Genomic DNA, 12894 nt, shown 5'->3' with positions numbered 1-12894 from the left:
CCACCTCACTCGCCCCTCTGCCATTTGCAGGCAAGACACAGTGAACTCCCTTGTGCTCCTCAAGTCAAACATGCTCCCTCCCACCTTGGCTTTGTCTGAGCTGCTCCAGGAGTCCCCACCAGCTCCACCCTCCCTTCCCTGTTGACCCTCAGGTCTTGCTATGTACACTTCATGAAGCACGCCCCCAACACTGCCAGCCTGGGGCAGGCCCCTTGCCATGTTCTACTCGACAGCACTCACCCATTTGTGATCCTACAACCCTCGCGTGCCCATCTGCTCCGTGTCTGTGCCCTCAGCTAGACTCTAAGTTTCATGTGACCAGGGCATTACCCAGACCGGCTTACTAAAGTATTCCCAAACACTACCAGCAAAGATTTGTTCAGAGAAATGTGAATGAAACCTGACCCACTTGTGCTGGATGGTAGATTCCCGCAGAGGGAGAAAAATGAAGCATAAGAATGTATCTCCTTTTTTGGGGAGTGATTGAGACAAGCGTATGACCCCTTCCCTCCCTCCAGCTTAAATTAACTTCAGCTAACCTCTCTGGACAGAACAGGAAGATCACAGGCCAATAAAAATAGCAAGAGGACAGAGGATCAAGAGAGGCCAGGATGGGAGAGGGACTTCATAAGAAAACAGCAGCTCCAGGCAGCAGCTCCTGCATTTTTTCCTCCATTAGGAACATCTAAGCCTGTAACTTTCCTCCTCCCTCCCCTGCCAGCATCAAAGGGGGGGATGCCCATTCCCTTGTGCCCCTCCCGTCTCACCCCGCCTGGAACCTGCCTCCATCTTTTATCACCTCTTCTCTCCCAATATCTTTCAGCTTAAAAAAATGTTTAAATCTTCCAGGCATGGTGGCTCATGCCTGGAATCCCAGCACTTTGAAAAGCCAAGGAGGGGCCAATCGCTTGAGCCCAGGAATTCAAGACCAACCTGGTAAAACCTTGTTGGTTTGAGACCACATGGTGAAATGCTGTCTCTAACAAAATTAGCTGGGCGTGGGAGGCTGAGGTGGGAGGATCATCTGAGCCTGGGTAGGTCGAGGCTGCAGTGAGCTGTTATTGTGCCACTATACTCCAGCCTGGGCAACAGAATGAAGCCATGTTTCCAAAAAAAAAAAAAAAGATGGGGTGGGGGCTCAAATCTCCTGTTTAAACTGCTCTTCTGTCCTTCTAAACATATTTACTTAAGCCCATGGCAGGAAGGCCTCTGCCTGTTCTACACCATGACAACTGCTCTTGCAAGACTTACCAGTGGCCAAACCCAGTGGGCCCCTCCCACTTGACATCCTCCCAGCTTTTGATACTATTCTCCATGTCTTCTCAAAGCATGCTCTTCCCATGGATTCTGTAATATCACACTCTTCTGTTCCTCCCTCTACCTCGGAAAAGTGCTATTTTTCTTTCTCTGGATTTTACCAAAGTATATCTCCATTATGAATCGGGAAAAAACTGGTCCCTCACCACAGACAGCATGAGACAAACTGGTCTAGATCTTGCAGTCTTTTTAATAGATCTGTCTGCTTACACTGAAAAACCAAGAAACCTCACGATATAAACTTACCAACTTCTCTAAAATAAAGCCAACTCTGGGTCCATATTTCCACCAGGCGTCAGAGAGCAGAGGCTCAGTGGAAGCTACCCCTTGAGATGGGCGTGTACCACTGCATGACCATCCTCACCACCATTCCTGCCTGCTCTCAGGATTGACACCTCAGACACCCACATCTCTGTTCCTGGCCTCCTTGCAAGTCCCAACCCAACAACCACAGTTGCCTTCTGGAATGTTCCCTGAGTGTCCCCCTGACCCCTCAAGTCTCTATACAACCATCCGTTCTCATCACCTCTCTGCCCCAGGGCTCCTCATGCTGCGTTCTTGGTCCTTACAGATGACCCCATCTCACACCTGAGTCACTCAGGTGTCATCCTTGGCACCTCTCTCCCTTCGATGACCCAAAGGTTTAGTGATTATTCCTCTCTTTCAATGTATCCATTAACTTGATGGTTATGTATTAAGTCCTGAAGATACAACAGTGAGCAGGGCACCCCACTGCCCCCGCAAAGCCTGTGCCAGCCGCCAGCTGTCTTCCACTCTGAGGACATACTCATTGCTGGGATGACACTCCATTTTCTGCCTTTACTTCCCCCAACACCCACCCTCCCCAGGTTCATCTGTTTTAAATGTCACTATGCTCTTGGTTTGTGGGTGGGTTCGGGAGCAGCGAGCACAGGAGAGCCTTTTTAACATAATTTTCATTTCACTCTGAATCAGCATCTTACCCTAATTAAAATTAGGCTCTCTGCACTGCACTTGTGGAAATGAAGCTCTGAATACTCAACAATCAGCCAGAAAGTAAATGATGAGTCATTTATATAACACAGGCAAAATTTCATCATCCCGCAGGTTTGGGATATTCTGTTTCATTAAAAGGAGCCATTGAGATGTTTACATCTGTCAAGGTGCTTTCTTTAGGTTGAGGCATAAGTAGCATCATTCGGTTTTCTGAAGGACAGTGTACTTGGTTTAATCCAGGACAGCACACTCGTTGATTGTGCCCGGCCAACTGCTCTTCCTCAGCCTTATGCCTTCAGCCCATGCTCCTGTCCACGCCAGCAATAGCACAGAGTTGCCCACCTCGCCTCTCAGTCTCCTCCAGTCTCAGTCCCTCACTTTGCAGAGTGAGGGTCTTCACTGCAAAGGCTCAATGGGCCAGTGCAAGATGAACCTAGTTCTTAAGTTGATCAGGGAGGTCAGGCGCTCCATCACAAAAGGGAGTCAACCTGGGGAACGGAGCCCAGAGCTGAGGGCCTGAAGGCAAAGGCCCCCATGTCTTGTCTAGACAAGGGCAGAGAGTGTGGCTTTCTCCTGCAAGCAGGACGAGGCAATTTCCATCAGCAGAACCTGGGCAGCAAGACCTGGAACCCATCCTTCACTGAGGGGACGCCTTCGAGACACTCCAACATCTGACCCCATGTACCCAACATGTGTTACAGCCATTTGCCTCCCATTCTCAACCTCACATCCTGGCTCCGACAGCCTCTGCCTCTGTCCACAAAGGGACAAGCTATGCAGGAGAGGTAGCATGGCCAACTGCTCATGAACGTGGTCTCTGGGTCCAACAGGCTGGGTTCATATCCCACTCCTGCCATGCGCAGTTATAACTTTGGGCAAAGTGCATAGCTTCTCGGTGTCTCAGTTTCATCTGTCAAATGAGGATAAGTCTTCACAGGCGAGAGATGAGGATTAAAGGTAGAGTGGACATGAGCACTTCAGCATAAGATTTGCCTGATGCATAAAGAGGATTCCCTCTGCAGAGTAAAATCTCATTTTAAATTTAAATAAACCATAGAAACACAAATATGGGCCAGCAGCATATGAGAGACAGACACACCCATATTTATTTTTGTTTGCTTTTCTCCTGGCTTTCTGTATTTCTGCCCTGGGGCTCCATGCCATTCCCTACATCTTTACAGTAAACTCACCTGACTCACTGGAGCTCGCCGGACTAGGGCTCTGCTCCACATAATCAAAGGAAGCCCACCCAGAATAGGCTTCCTTCTCTCTTTGTCCATCCCACACTCAAGCCAGATAGGACTTGGCTCTTCCTCAGCCTTATGCCTTCAGCCCATGCTCCTGTCCACACCCGCAATAGCACAGAGCTGCCCACCTCGCCTCTCAGTCTCCTCCAGTCTCAATCCCTCACTTTGCAGAGCCCTCATTTCACACCTCTCCAAGGCTCTCTCCGGTCCACCTAGCCAAAGAACCTTCTGGCCACTCTGAAGCCCCTTGGCTGCCCACTCGTGCCTCTCCCATGGAGGATCTAATCCAGGCTCCATCATTAAGCAGTTCCAGCCCCCGGACAAAGCCCTCTGCCCCCTTGTGCTTAGCTTCCTGGTGTCTAGAAGGCAGACTCCACTGTCATTCTGGTCTCTCACACGGAACTTTTGAGAGACCAGAAGCACATGCCAGAAAGTGTGCCCAATGACTGAAAACTTCAAGGTGCTCTCCAAACTGTAGGCCTTTCCCATAGATGCTCTCATGAATGAACAGCAATTTGCAGATGAACACGTAGGCTCTTCATTCTGTGTCACTCTGCTTTACAATCCCCCGGGAGCTCTGAGGAATGGGAAATTCCAGAGGCCCCCACGGATCTACCAGCCACACAGTCTCTAGGTGCACCTGACGGGCTGGTTGAGCCCTCATACCAAAGGAACTCTGGCAGCACCATCACTCTCTCACAGCTTCTCAATTCTTCATCCCTCAAGCATTCGGCTCTAGGACTTAGAAACAAAATGTCTCCAAGTCTGCCCATAACTCTGCATTTTAAATGTTCTGTTGTCCATAATAACTAATTTCCATAAAGGGCCAGTAGGATGGAGCACAGCAGGACACAACAGGAGAAAACAAAATGCAGTAACGTAGATTTCATTTGACCAGCTAGAGCACTCAGAGAAAGTGTCAGACCACATCAAAAGGAATGGAGTCATCGTCATCTTTACACAACTCCCTTCACACTCTCTGAAAAGTCATGATGGAGAGGGGCGTAAATTATGGCATCTTCAGCTAATTTTACATGATACACACACAAATGACTTTACTTTTCCTAATTGTGAGAAATAATGAAATCTTCTTTCCCTCCTATCCGTGTCCTCTATCCAAAGGTTCTGCTAATTTAAAACATTTGGTGGAAAAATAATACTGGGGCATTGTTCTTATAAAAAAATCTAATCATTTTGAGTTTAATTCTAATCTGCAGAGAAGAATATGAACCTGTCCTGCATGATGGTACTATGACAAAACGAGTTAATTACCATCTCATCCTAAGATGAATCTACTTGTCATAGGAATAGGAGCCATTATTTCACACAAAATAATGACCCAGATAGAAAGTAATGACTGCATCTAAGGCAACCAATGACACAGCTTCATCTTGACCTAACTGAACGGCAATTAACAAGTGTCACCACTACATATATATAAATACGGCCAAAGCTATTCATTAAATATTTGCAATGAAGAAAACCCACAAATGGTTTTTAGCGTTCTTCTTCCTGGGAAGCACCTGTGGTCTTCTACCTGGTGTGATGACAGAAAAATTTACACATGTAAAATTCAGCCATCAGTTGGAATAGCCCTGGGCACTGGAGAAGTACATGGAGTTGTCCTCTGCTCTTTGCACACAGAGGTGGTATTTTCTTTAGAAATTACGGCCAGCAACAGAAGAGAGGAGTAGGGGGAAGGGGGCCCAGTCCCATTATTTTATCCCACTTCTTGTTGTCATGGCAACTGGACTAGAAACTAAAACCACAGCCAGCAATGACAGCGAGAAATGCTGGGTCTTTCCAAGTCCAGCCCTGTCCACTGACAGACAATGCGGGGGCTAATGGAGGGGCAACCTCAACACACCTGGCTCCTCCAAGGCAGGAATGACCATAAGCCACATTTCTGTTTAGAGGAACAGAGATGGAACTCTGGGATAGACATCTGGAGGCACTCCAGGTCAGAAATCTCACTGCTGCCCTGGTGTGCAAGCTGTCCAGTCTGTCTTATTTAAAAACCAAGTGTATAACAGTAGCAGGATGATATGATGGGCTTTAAAGCATATTATTTTCAAAACATTAAGAACAGAATTCTTATACTGTAAGTATTCACTTAATGTTATCAGTAGGTTCCTGGAAACTGAGACTTTGAGCAAAATGACAAACCAATTTTCTTCTCAAGGTTAAAAATAAACCACATTAAATGAAATTGAGGACCTGCTGTATGCTGTTTTACTAAAAGTCAATTTCCAAGAACCTACTGACAGTGTTAAGGACTTATTCTACAAATACAGAATGAGCAGGTGTCATTTACTTAACAAATTACCTGATGAATCATCAGATACATGTGTGTATACACACATAATCAGTGGGGAAAAAAAGAATGCTGGTATAAAAGTTAAAATAAAGACTGGCTAATGTCCTTCAGGGCATAAAAACCCTAACTTTGAAGGCATTTTCCATTGGACAGATGTACATCTCCACTTGGGTACTACAGAAACGATACCCCAGTAGCCCACAAATCGGGCTGTTTCCTGAAGAACTGAGACAGGACCACTGTCTCAATGGGTCAGTCATGCAATGTCCTAATTTGGTTAAGACAAAGTCACCAACTCATATCAACTCATATGTTTTCTTTCTTTTAAGAGACTGGGTCTTACTCTGTCACCCAGGCTGGAGTGCAGTGGTGCAATCATAGCTCACTGTGGTCTCAAACTCCTGGGCTCAAGCAATTCTCCCGCCTCTCCTAGCCTCTAGAGTAGCTAGAAATATAGTCAAGCACCACCATACTCGGCTTTTTAAAAAGACTTTTTTTCTTTTTTCGCAGAGATGGGGGGGTCTCACTATGTTGCCCAGTCTAATCTCAAACTCCTGGGCTCAAGCAATCCTTTTGTCTCAGCCTCCCAAAGTGTTGGGATTACAGGCTAAGCCACTGTGCCCAGCCTCAAATCACATGTTTTTAAAGAGCATATTTGAGAGTGGGCAGCACCTCATGCCTTCCTCTTACCCGCTAACCCCTCAAATATTCCAAGCATCTGAGTCTTAATTACAAAACCATTTCTAAAATGAGTTTTTCCTGGTATTCAGATCATAGGGTAAATTCTATCTCTAGGATGTCCCTATACAAGTTGATTATTTGCAGCAATCCAAACAAAGATGGCTCTATTTCTATAGAAAGCTACATCAGTTATAAAAACACTTGTGTTCTCAGGCTTATGCATATGTGAACAAAAGCTACTTGCCCCACCCCCCATTTCTTAAATAATAATCTGAATTCTACCAGAGTAGAAAGAGCCTCCCTCATCCTCGTAAAATTACCAGAAATTCTGACCTCAGAGATCATCTGGCTCCTGGTCTATGGCCCATAGACCCACACATGAGCCATACATGAGTGGCTACTCCCAGAGTCCCCGGAGCCTGAACACTCAATACATGTTGAAGGGAGGGTGGCAGCAGGGAAACAAATCTCCTTTAAAGGGACAACCTAATCATTTCACTGTTCTACAAAATTCCTCTCAATGCCTTCCCGCTGCCTTTACAGTCCAGTTCCAGCTGTCTCTGGCCTCTTCTCCCGACCCTCACTCTCCCCCGGTGTTCTTTTGATTCCTCTCGCTCCCTCCTGCCTCAGGCCCTCATGTACACTGTTCCCTGTTTGGAGGGCTCCCCAGCCTGCCCGAGCACAGCCGCATCCCCAAAGACACCCCGTCATCCTTCCCATCTCGGCTTCAGGTACCTTCTGGATCCCCTTGCTCCTCAGCTCCGGCCACTTCCCGCTGGTAAAACTCACTAGTTCGGCTGTTTTAGTCTCTGTATCCCAGCATCTGGTACTATTCCTGGCCCAAAGCTGACAGCTGACAATATTTATTAACAAATTCCCTAATTGGCTGATTGGACCTCAAATCACAATCACCTGTATGGGGTGGGGAATTGTCAATTACTAGGGAACACTGGGTAAGAAAGAACAAGATAAGCATCAAGCAGTGAACTCAGCCCCAGTTTGGGGCTGGGACATTCCTTCTGTAGTAAATGTCCTATTAAAACTCAAGTAGACCCTACGGTTGGGCACAAAACCTCATATGGCATGAAGAAAGGTTCAAAACCAGACATACTTCTGGGCAGATATGAATTCCCTACAACTAGGCAGTTTTCCCTGGTACGATCGAATGTGGGTGGCCCAGGACTCTGGCATGCTCCCACACTAGGAAGGGAAGGGGGCTTGCAGCAATGAAGACCCACAGATAAAAGGAAGGTGGGGTCTGGGAAGTCACATCACCTTGAGGGTTTGAAAGGAGGCCTGGCGCTGGCCTGCAGCTCTGTCAGCTGTTAACCCCACTCCAGCTGGGAAAGACGGGACCCAGGCTCCTGCATGCCTGGGGAGGAGGGGTTAGCCATCTTGTTCCAGAGTCCGCTCTGGAGACGGCTGCTCCCCTGTGGGGCTGCCAAAGGTTTAGGTCACAGCTTTTGCATGGTCTCTGCCCTAAGCCAGCTCCCTGCCTGTTCACTCAGGTGAACACTCTCAAACCTCTTCAACGGTACCCTGATTGCAGCGCTCACCTTCTTAATGAACTCTGGGATGAGTTTCTGGTCTGTCAGGTGGTCTAAGGAGGAACAGCAATCTAATTCCAAGATGTAGCCTTCATTGTGAAGATCACTCTTCTGAGATCTGAAGAGAAAGAAAAGCACACACACAAACAGATTAATATCTTGCATAATTTGGAGACAGTCTCACTCTTGTCACCCAGGCTGGAATGCAATGATGCGATCTTGGCTCACTGCAACCCCCACCTCCCGGGTTCAAGCAATTCTCCTGCCTCAGCCTCCCGAATAGCTGGGATTACGGGCACCCACTACCACGCCTGGCTAATTTTTGTATTTTTAGTAGAGACGGGGTTTCACCATGTTGGACAGGCTGGTCTGGAACTCCTGACCTCAGGTGATCTGCCCGCCTTGGCCTCCCAAAGTGCTGGGATTACAGACGTGAGTCACTGTGCCCAGATGCATATTATTTTTTTTAAAAAAAGAATCACTGGGTCTTTAATGAAGCCCCAAATTCTTTCCTGAAAGTAATGCCAAAAAGGCACTGATGAAAAATAGTTTATGGAAACTACTCAATTAATATATACAGATCCACATCATAGAAAGACCTCCAAGATGCAGCATCATGTAAAACACATCATTATAGAATGATGGGTTTGGTACAATACAGCTTACATGTTACACGCACACACATACACACACATACAAACGCTCACTCCAGTAATGTCTATTTCCCATTGGTTTATATCTGCCAGGGCACAGAAAAAGAAGAAGCAAGACATACACCAAACCAATAATAGCAGGTACCCCTGGGGAATGGGGAGGGCTTATGTGGGAACTGGGGCTAGGTGATTATGGTATGGATGTGGGGGTGGTGATCAAAAGTGACTTTAGCCATAATCCCTAATTTTTTTCATTTTTAAATGAAAAGGATATATTCCTATATCACTTAGAAAATTAAAAATTAATTTTAAAAAGACTTTAAAAGGGTTCAACCCCTTTAGAGGGCAATTTGACAAAATCTATCGCAATTAAAGATGCATTAAAGAAAGACTACCAAGCAACTAAAAGAAATTCTGGGCAAACAGTGTGGGTGTAAAGGGCTGTCTGAGGTGAAGGCCTGCGGTCTTGCTGTCAAAGGAGAGGCTTCCCAGCACACCCTGCCATCTCTGCACACAGGGACTGCCTTCCAAAGCACCACCACACAGACATCCCTGTGATACAGCACAGTTCAGAACTGCACCCATTCAGGACAGCCAGCAGCAAGAGCTCACCAGGAGGAAATTCCACCACTTCACAGCCATTCACAGGCAGGGCTCCTGTACCACACTCTAGCGGAAGCCACGTGGTTGTCAGAAATTGAAGGGGATTCCTTAGCCCAGCCAGGCATATGGCAACAAGAGTGGTACTGCAGCTACGGGCTGGCAGAATGTGCTCTCTCTCCTGGGTGCCTTGTGGTATTGGGGAGTGGGAATTAGAGACCAAGGTTCCCAGCTCCTTGTCCAGGGCTCGTCATGTACACAGCTCATCCGCACTGGTGGAGGAGGAAGCAGAGCCCTCCTGGCCCACGTATGAGGCTGCTCTACCGAAGAGGGGCCCCTGCAGCCCCTGTGAGAGCAGGACTGTCCAGAAAATCCATACAGCAGGTGCTTCCACACTGAACTCCTGAGGTACATGCATCTCACCAGTTTCTAACTGTGTATTTGCTGTAACATTTTAAATGAATTTCTAAGATTCTTATATAGCATTAAAAGCAATTAGGCTACCATTAACCATCTGTGTATGATTCACCTTAAATTTAAAAGTGAAAAAAATGAAAGAGGATTTGGTTTTCCCCAAGTATGCCACTGTGATTTGATAAGCAAACTTCAATAGCTCATTTTTATATTTCCTTCTAACATACCCTTCCAAAGGTAGGGCACTGTGGTGCACACATTCAAAATGTAAAAGAATAAACTGATTTCAATCTGGGACAAACTAATTCCAAAAGAATAAACCAATTCTGAACCCTAACCTTTTTGCCTTAATACTTGGTCAGAGACTAGACTCATGTTTTAATTTCCTCCCTAAACAAAAGACCTATTAAGAGGAACTAAGGCAGATGATTCCAGACTTTTGAAAAAGAAGACTTGGTCAAGACACACTGTCATACGTATCATGTGAGGTCTCAAACAACAAAAATCAGGATGAGGGAAGGGGGTTCTAAAATCTAAAATCCAGCTGCTCTGTTACGTGGAAACTAATGTCAGTCTATATGAGGTTATTTAGAAATATCCATTGAGATTTCAAACGCATAGACTAAAAAACTTTTCAAACGAAAAGACCAAGTCAATGCTGTGTCCATTAAGTACAACGTTCATAGGATGAACAAAAGGAAGACAAGTCTGTCTGTAAGCAACTCACAGCCCAGATCGATTCTAGGGAATCATCTTTAGCATAGAATCTAATAAGTAACATCTTTGGTTCTGGAACAAGAAGTTCTATAACAAGAAACGAAGCTCTGGTTCATTTAATCAAATAATTAACAGTTACATTTGAACTGAAAGGAGCACAGAAGATCAAGAAAAATAGGCATTACAAATTGTTTAGATGAACCATGGAAAATTACATCTCAGCCTATGGTTTCTTGGAAAAGCAAAGCTCATGCATATTGGGGAATAGGTGAGCAAGTAATAGGCATTCCCCTGCCTTTGAGAATTAGCTCCTCAATGAAGAATGACTGAAAGGGACAGGAAGGGGGAAAGATCCCTAAACCCCTCGAGGACAGATGCTGGCTGCCAAGCCTTGAAGTCAGCACTCTGTGATGGTGCAGCTGTGGCCTCACAGAGGAGGAGCTGAAGGCAGAAGGCACAGTCACACAGAAACTCTCTCCTTGCCACTAATCCTATGAAAAACAGCATTAAATCCACTAGCAAAGTCCTTTAGGGCTGCCAGAGGGAGTTTCTGGGCTTCTCAGCACTGGAGGTGGGGAAGTGAGGTGGTGGTGGGAAGACCATGGTTGCTGTGGCAAATACACCCTAAGATGACCCTCCCCAAAATCCCCACCTCCTGGTGTTCACACTTTTGGGCAATCCAGCCCTTTGAGTGGGGGCAGCGCCTGTGACTTGCGTCTACTCAGTAAAACATGGTAAAGGTGATGGATGTCGCTCCTGTCATGGCATTATGTTATATGACTCCCTCTGAGCTAGAGAATCCCTTACTGGCTTTGAAGAAGAAAGCTGTCAGGAAGAAGGAGAGAGCCACATGGCAAGAAACTACGGATAGCCCCTGGCTAACAGCTGCAAGAAAACAGAGATCCCAGTCCTACAACTACAAGGAGATGAATCCTGCCAACAAACTGAGGGAGACTGGAAGTGGGGCTTTCCTCAGTTGAGTCTCTGATGAGACTGCAGCCCCAGCCAACACTGATATTACAGCCTGATAAAATCCTGAAGCAAAGAACCCTGATAAGCTACAGAAACCATATGATAATAAATATGTACCATTTTGAACCATGAAATTCGTTATAATTTATTACAGAGCATGGAAAACGAACACCAAAAAAAAAAAAAAAAGAAAAAAGAAAACAAATACAGTTCCTGGGGAGGAAGACATGGCAGTTTCATGCTTAGAACAGGCCACCCACTGGTGGCCAGGACTAGGCCCAAACCCACAAAATTCAGCCAGACATCTGACAGCAGCCTCCATCAGGTGAGGCGTGTTCTGTGTCCCTGAGGGCAGAGACCACCCTGGGAGACAGAAGTGGACATGTCCTAGAAGTGACTTCCAGGGGCTGTGGCCTGGTTGTCCAAGATACCACAGGACAAAGGAATAAATATTCTGCTGTCAACCTAGTATCTATGAAAGAAGCATTAACCTGAAACTCCCGGCTGAGCAGGCATTGCCACCTTCCTATGGGGTAGTGGAAATACCAGGTATGCTCCCCAAAGGGCCACGTCATTGTATCATCCTGGAAGAGAATATGGGAAACCACCCAACTTCCCCTGGACAGAAGTCCAGATGGCTTCCCCTTTTGGAAAGGACAGAGATATCTGATTTTAAACAGTAAGAAAAAGAAAACACAGAATGCATTTCTGGGGATGCACGCAGGGTTGACTAACAGCAAAAGCACCCCCCCCACCCAGCCTACTTTATCTGGAAATTAACAGTAAGCACTGTCCAATTCAATAAAGACACTCTGAGGAGAGCATGACTAATAATAAAATATGCTTCCCCATCACTCACCATCCCCAACTTGGTAAATTCCAACAGATTTACTAGTTAGAGGCTACTGGCGCTAGAGCTAACTAGAGGTAGGTGATACACCAGCTGGGAGCCTTTGGGCAATTAAACTTTCTGTGCTTCAGTTTCTTTCACTATTGAATGGGATATTACACGGAGCTATCTCATAACATTGCTGTAAGGATTAAATAGGACAAAAAGAAGCAAAGCCCTTAGCACAGAGGTACAACATCCAGGCTTAACAAATCCTACCTGCTACGGATCTATTATGATCATCTATAATTGTGTTCTTACTTTTCCTTCCTAGCACATTTCACAGTTCATAATTACTCATTCATTCATTAAATATGGACCAAACTACTACTGTGTCAGGTACTATACTTTAGCCTTCATCAATAGATAGAAGAAACAAAATCTCTGCCTTCATGGAGCTAACAATCTAATAGGAGGAGAAAGAGAATAAGCAACAGACATGCATGAGCACCTAACAGAGTATACCCAATGGTGGGAAGTCTTGGAAAAAAAAAAGAAAAGGGCTGGGCACGGTTGCTCATGCCAGTAATCCTAGCACTTCGGGAGGCCGAGGTGGGAGGATCAT

The 12894-nt window shown here is 46.0% G+C and overlaps 1 protein-coding gene across 2 annotated transcripts in view; it reads right to left on the bottom strand.

Moving 5' to 3' along the window:
* RFTN1 (raftlin, lipid raft linker 1) overlaps positions 1-12894 on the bottom strand; it is a 203421-nt gene that overhangs the window by 84909 nt on the left and 105618 nt on the right. For both annotated transcript variants that reach the window (XM_011977936.1, XM_011977937.1), the window contains one exon: positions 8094-8202. In XM_011977936.1, coding sequence (XP_011833326.1) covers positions 8094-8202 — 109 coding nt within the window. The remainder of the gene's footprint in view (positions 1-8093; positions 8203-12894) is intronic.

This window comes from Mandrillus leucophaeus, unplaced genomic scaffold (assembly GCF_000951045.1).
Source record: "Mandrillus leucophaeus isolate KB7577 unplaced genomic scaffold, Mleu.le_1.0 Scaffold186, whole genome shotgun sequence".
Lineage (NCBI taxonomy): Eukaryota > Metazoa > Chordata > Mammalia > Primates > Cercopithecidae > Mandrillus > Mandrillus leucophaeus.
This window is presented reverse-complemented; position numbering and strand designations above follow the sequence as displayed.